General features: G+C 34.3%; 1 protein-coding gene across 1 annotated transcript in view; it reads right to left on the minus strand.

Annotated features, from left to right (window-relative positions):
- Window positions 1-2,330, minus strand: part of LOC110448231 (cholecystokinin receptor-like) — a 13,175-nt gene extending 10,845 nt beyond the window's left edge. The window contains exon 1 of the mRNA XM_021494378.1: window positions 2,170-2,330. Within this exon, the coding sequence (XP_021350053.1) occupies window positions 2,170-2,315 (146 nt within the window). The 5' untranslated portion in view covers window positions 2,316-2,330. The remainder of the gene's footprint in view (window positions 1-2,169) is intronic.
- Between the last annotated feature and the right edge of the window lie 1,942 nt (window positions 2,331-4,272).

The following is a 4,272-nucleotide window of genomic DNA, read 5'->3' on the forward strand; positions in this document are numbered from 1 at the left end:
TCATTACTGTGACATACATACTTAATACTGTGACATACGTACTAATTACTGTGACGTTCATACTAATTACTGGAAATACATAGTTACATTATGTATTACTGTAACATACGTACTAATTACTGTGACATACATACTTATTACTGTTAAATACATACTAATTACTGTGACATACATACTAATTACTATGAAATACATACTACCTACTGTGAAATCCATAGTAATTGCTGTGAAAAACGTACAAGTTACTGTGACATACGTACTAATTACAATGATATATGTACTTCTTACTGTGACATACAAACTTATTACTGTGACATACATACTTATTACTGTGACATAAGTACTAATTACTGTAATATACGTACTAATTACTGTGAAATACATAGTAATTGCTGTGACTTACGTACAAATTACTGTGACATACGTACAAATTACTGTGACATACATAGTAATTACTGTGACATACATACTTATTACTGTGTCATACGGATTTTTTACTGTGACATGCGTACTAATTACTGTGACATACATACTAATTACTATGACTTACATACTAATGACTGTGACATACGTATTAATTACTATGACATACGTACAAATTACTGTGACATACAAACTAATTACTGTGACATACGAACTAATTACTGTGACATACATACTAATTACTGTGAAATACATAGTAATTGCTGTGACATAGGTACAAATTACTGTGACATACGTACAAATTACTGTGACATACATACTTATTACTGTGATATACATAGTAATTACTGTGACATACATACTAATTACTGTGTCATACGTATTAATTACTGTGACATACGTACTAATTACTGTGACATACTTACTAATTACTGTGACTTACATACATTGTACTACATTATTGTGACTTACTGTACGTACTACATCGTAATTACTGTGATGCTCTTATAACTGACATACGTACTAGTATTTCTGTGACGTACTTATTACTGTGATGTACATGCTAATAACTTTGACATACAGACTGTTTAATGTAATATACGTACTTATTTCCGTGACATACACACTTTTTACTGTGACATGCTTACTATTTTTAGTGGGACAAATACAGTGCCTACTCATTACTATGTGATACAATCTGTAATGACTGTGACACAATTATTCATAACCTTACATACATACTGACTACCGAATAAAACTAAATAGTGAACTCATAAATAAAAGTCTTATATTTGTTTTTCTTCGAATTAACACAAAGACAACAATTTATTAACGAAAGTTGTACGCAATAATATATGAAAATCAAATCTTTTAAAACATATTTCAGATATAAAAATAATATATGCTTTTCCATTTTATCTACTCATCAGTAATAAACTGTGTTTAGCCAAATGGAGATATTATTATTTTCTTTTTCTAATTCATCTTCTTATTAACAACGTTGCGTTCAGCATATATTTTAGTATAAATGTATATACATTTCTCTATTAAATCTTCATTTCTTCCTATATCTTTGTAGAAACAAATTCTTGAATGTTTGTTTAGTTCTTGAAATTAACAGTATATACTTCCGTTAAATAATCAGTAAATTGTATATCATTTATATAATAGTTGATGCCACTCAACAGGTTGACTAGGCGAATTCTGCAAATAACTTCCATAAAACTTAATTCGTAAATTTCCCCTCAAAATACAGTACTATCATTATATATAGTTCGCCCAATAGGTAGTACGTTACCGAGTACTTTCATATATTTGAACTTTATTTGGATTTGACCCAGATTTACATGACGGTTGTCGGCGATGAATCAGAAGACGCGTACCCTTTCATAACACCTGGTCTTATTCTCCTCTTACTTATGTATTTTGCCTCAGTTTTATCGACTTTGAGTTCAAATATTGGTTTTGTAAACACTTCGTTTTTAACTCTTTTTTTTCTATTTTTTCCCGAATCGATAAAATTAGGGCACAATATTAACAAAGGCACTATTTATATTTAAAAAACCAGAGAGAATAAGACCATGCGCTCAAGAAGGGGATGAGTTTTTGCTTCATCTGCGGAACCGGCAAGATAAATTAAAGTAATAGTATATCGTATTTGCTCCAAAGCCTGGTAAAGTTATATCAAAATCCGTCACCACGTAAGGCGCAATATCTTCCCTATCCCCCAACATATTGTGTCGTTACCTGTCTATGGCGATGACAAGGAGGGTCAGTATGCTGGACACCACTGTTACTCCCTGTATATATGTAGTAAACTTGCACAGGAACTCGCCAGTCTTGCCGCCTGTCAACCACTCGTTCGCCACAATGAAGTGGAGGTGGAAGGGCATATTGAGGGTGGCTATCATCAGATCACTGACCGCCAGAGACAGGATGAAGACGTCGGTCACTGAACGAATTTGTTTAACACATCCGATTATGATGATTACCGGCACATTCCCCAGTAAAGCTAGCAATATGATCAGCATGTAGAGGACGAGGAATGTGTCGATTACTGGATTTGGTAACGGTTCCGGAAGCAGACTGTCTTCTGGAATTACAAACGAGGAAAAGTTGAAAAATGGAAAGGATGCATTCCCACCATGTGAGCTGTTGGTGGAAGTTATTGAAAGAGACGAGTTTTGAGATATCCCAGACATTTCTATCACGTGCCTTTACGAAGTCATTTAGACGCTTCTTCCCTAGCTGGTGTCAATATATTATAGGTAATACTTTTGTGAAAGTCAAAATATTCCTGCTAAATGGACCTGTCGTCTGTTCACAAAGATCGCCTTTAGTGATAAGCTGCACGAAACGCAACTTCCTTCAGTCAACACGGAACGTATCAAGCCAACTGACCTACGTGTATATGAACTGAACATCTAAGCTGCTTTAATGTTCCTACTGCAGTACTGATTTACATGATCACCGAACAAGATTCTGCGGATTGAGTAACGACTCCAACGTTTCCAGGAAAAACTAAATAATCATAAATTTCGTAAAGATTCTGCGCAAATAAGGCAGTCGCTGCGATACCACTTCTTTTGATTGAAAGTGAATGAAACACCGTAACAGGATATACGTAGCAGTCCGAGTACGATATGGACAACGAATCAGAAACACTGGCTGTGTGCTGACCATCTGTCCACTGTTATTGGGCTGGATTTAATGCATTTATTAAGATTAATAACCCTCAATCCGGCGACAACAACAGGCAGTAGACGTACGTCATTATCTCGATGTTATATTATTCCTCCTGACTACGTAGGGTTGGGTGGAAACTACCGGGGGCACTCCACTATCACGTAGGGACAGTATCGGAACACTCACCTTGTCTTAGTGTAATTAATGTCAACAGGTGACCCTCGACCCTTCAGCGCACCGTGTCTTTATCGTTCTTGATTCAATAAGTATTTCCGCTAACCAGGCTGATCATAGCACACGATTAGATTTAATAAAAAGATAAATATTGTTTATATATTTTATTGTTTAAACATCCATTTTAACCATGTGAAACAACTACCTCCGAATTATGTGTAAGCTGTTCGTATCAACATAAGTTTTGTACACATACATATTAAACAGATACAATTTCGATATTTCTAGCGTTTAATCGTTCCTTTTATCATGAAGAGTACATGGACAATATCACATATCAAATATGTAATTGCTTTGATGCAATATGTATTGAAGGTTTTAGTTGCATGATTTAATTTCCAATTCACATCAAACTTTATCATTGATCTTACACTGTATATTGATACGTATCATTTGTCTTACACTATACATTAATACGTATCATTTGTCTTACACTGTACATTGATACGTATCGTTTGTCTAACACTGTACATTGATACAGTAAGTATCATTTGTCTAACACTGTACATTGATACAGTAAGTATCGTTTTTCTAACACTGTACATTGATACAGTAAGTATCGTTTGTCTAACACTGTACATTGATACGTATCGTTTGTCTAACATTGTACATTGATACGTATAGTTCGTCTAACACTGTACATTGATACAGTAAGTATCATTTGTCTAACACTGTGCATTGATACAGTAAGTATCGTTTTTCTAACACTGTACATTGATACAGTAAGTATCGTTTTTCTAACACTGTACATTGATACAGTAAGTATCATTTGTCTAACACTGTGCATTGATACAGTAAGTATCGTTTTTCTAACACTGTACATTGATACAGCAAGTATCGTTTTTCTAACACTGTACATTGATACGTATCGTTTGTCTAACACTCCAGTGACACGTATCGTTTGTCTAACACTGTACATTGATACCTATC

This window comes from Mizuhopecten yessoensis, unplaced genomic scaffold (assembly GCF_002113885.1).
Source record: "Mizuhopecten yessoensis strain PY_sf001 unplaced genomic scaffold, ASM211388v2 scaffold3949, whole genome shotgun sequence".
NCBI classification, from domain to species: Eukaryota; Metazoa; Mollusca; class Bivalvia; order Pectinida; family Pectinidae; genus Mizuhopecten; species Mizuhopecten yessoensis.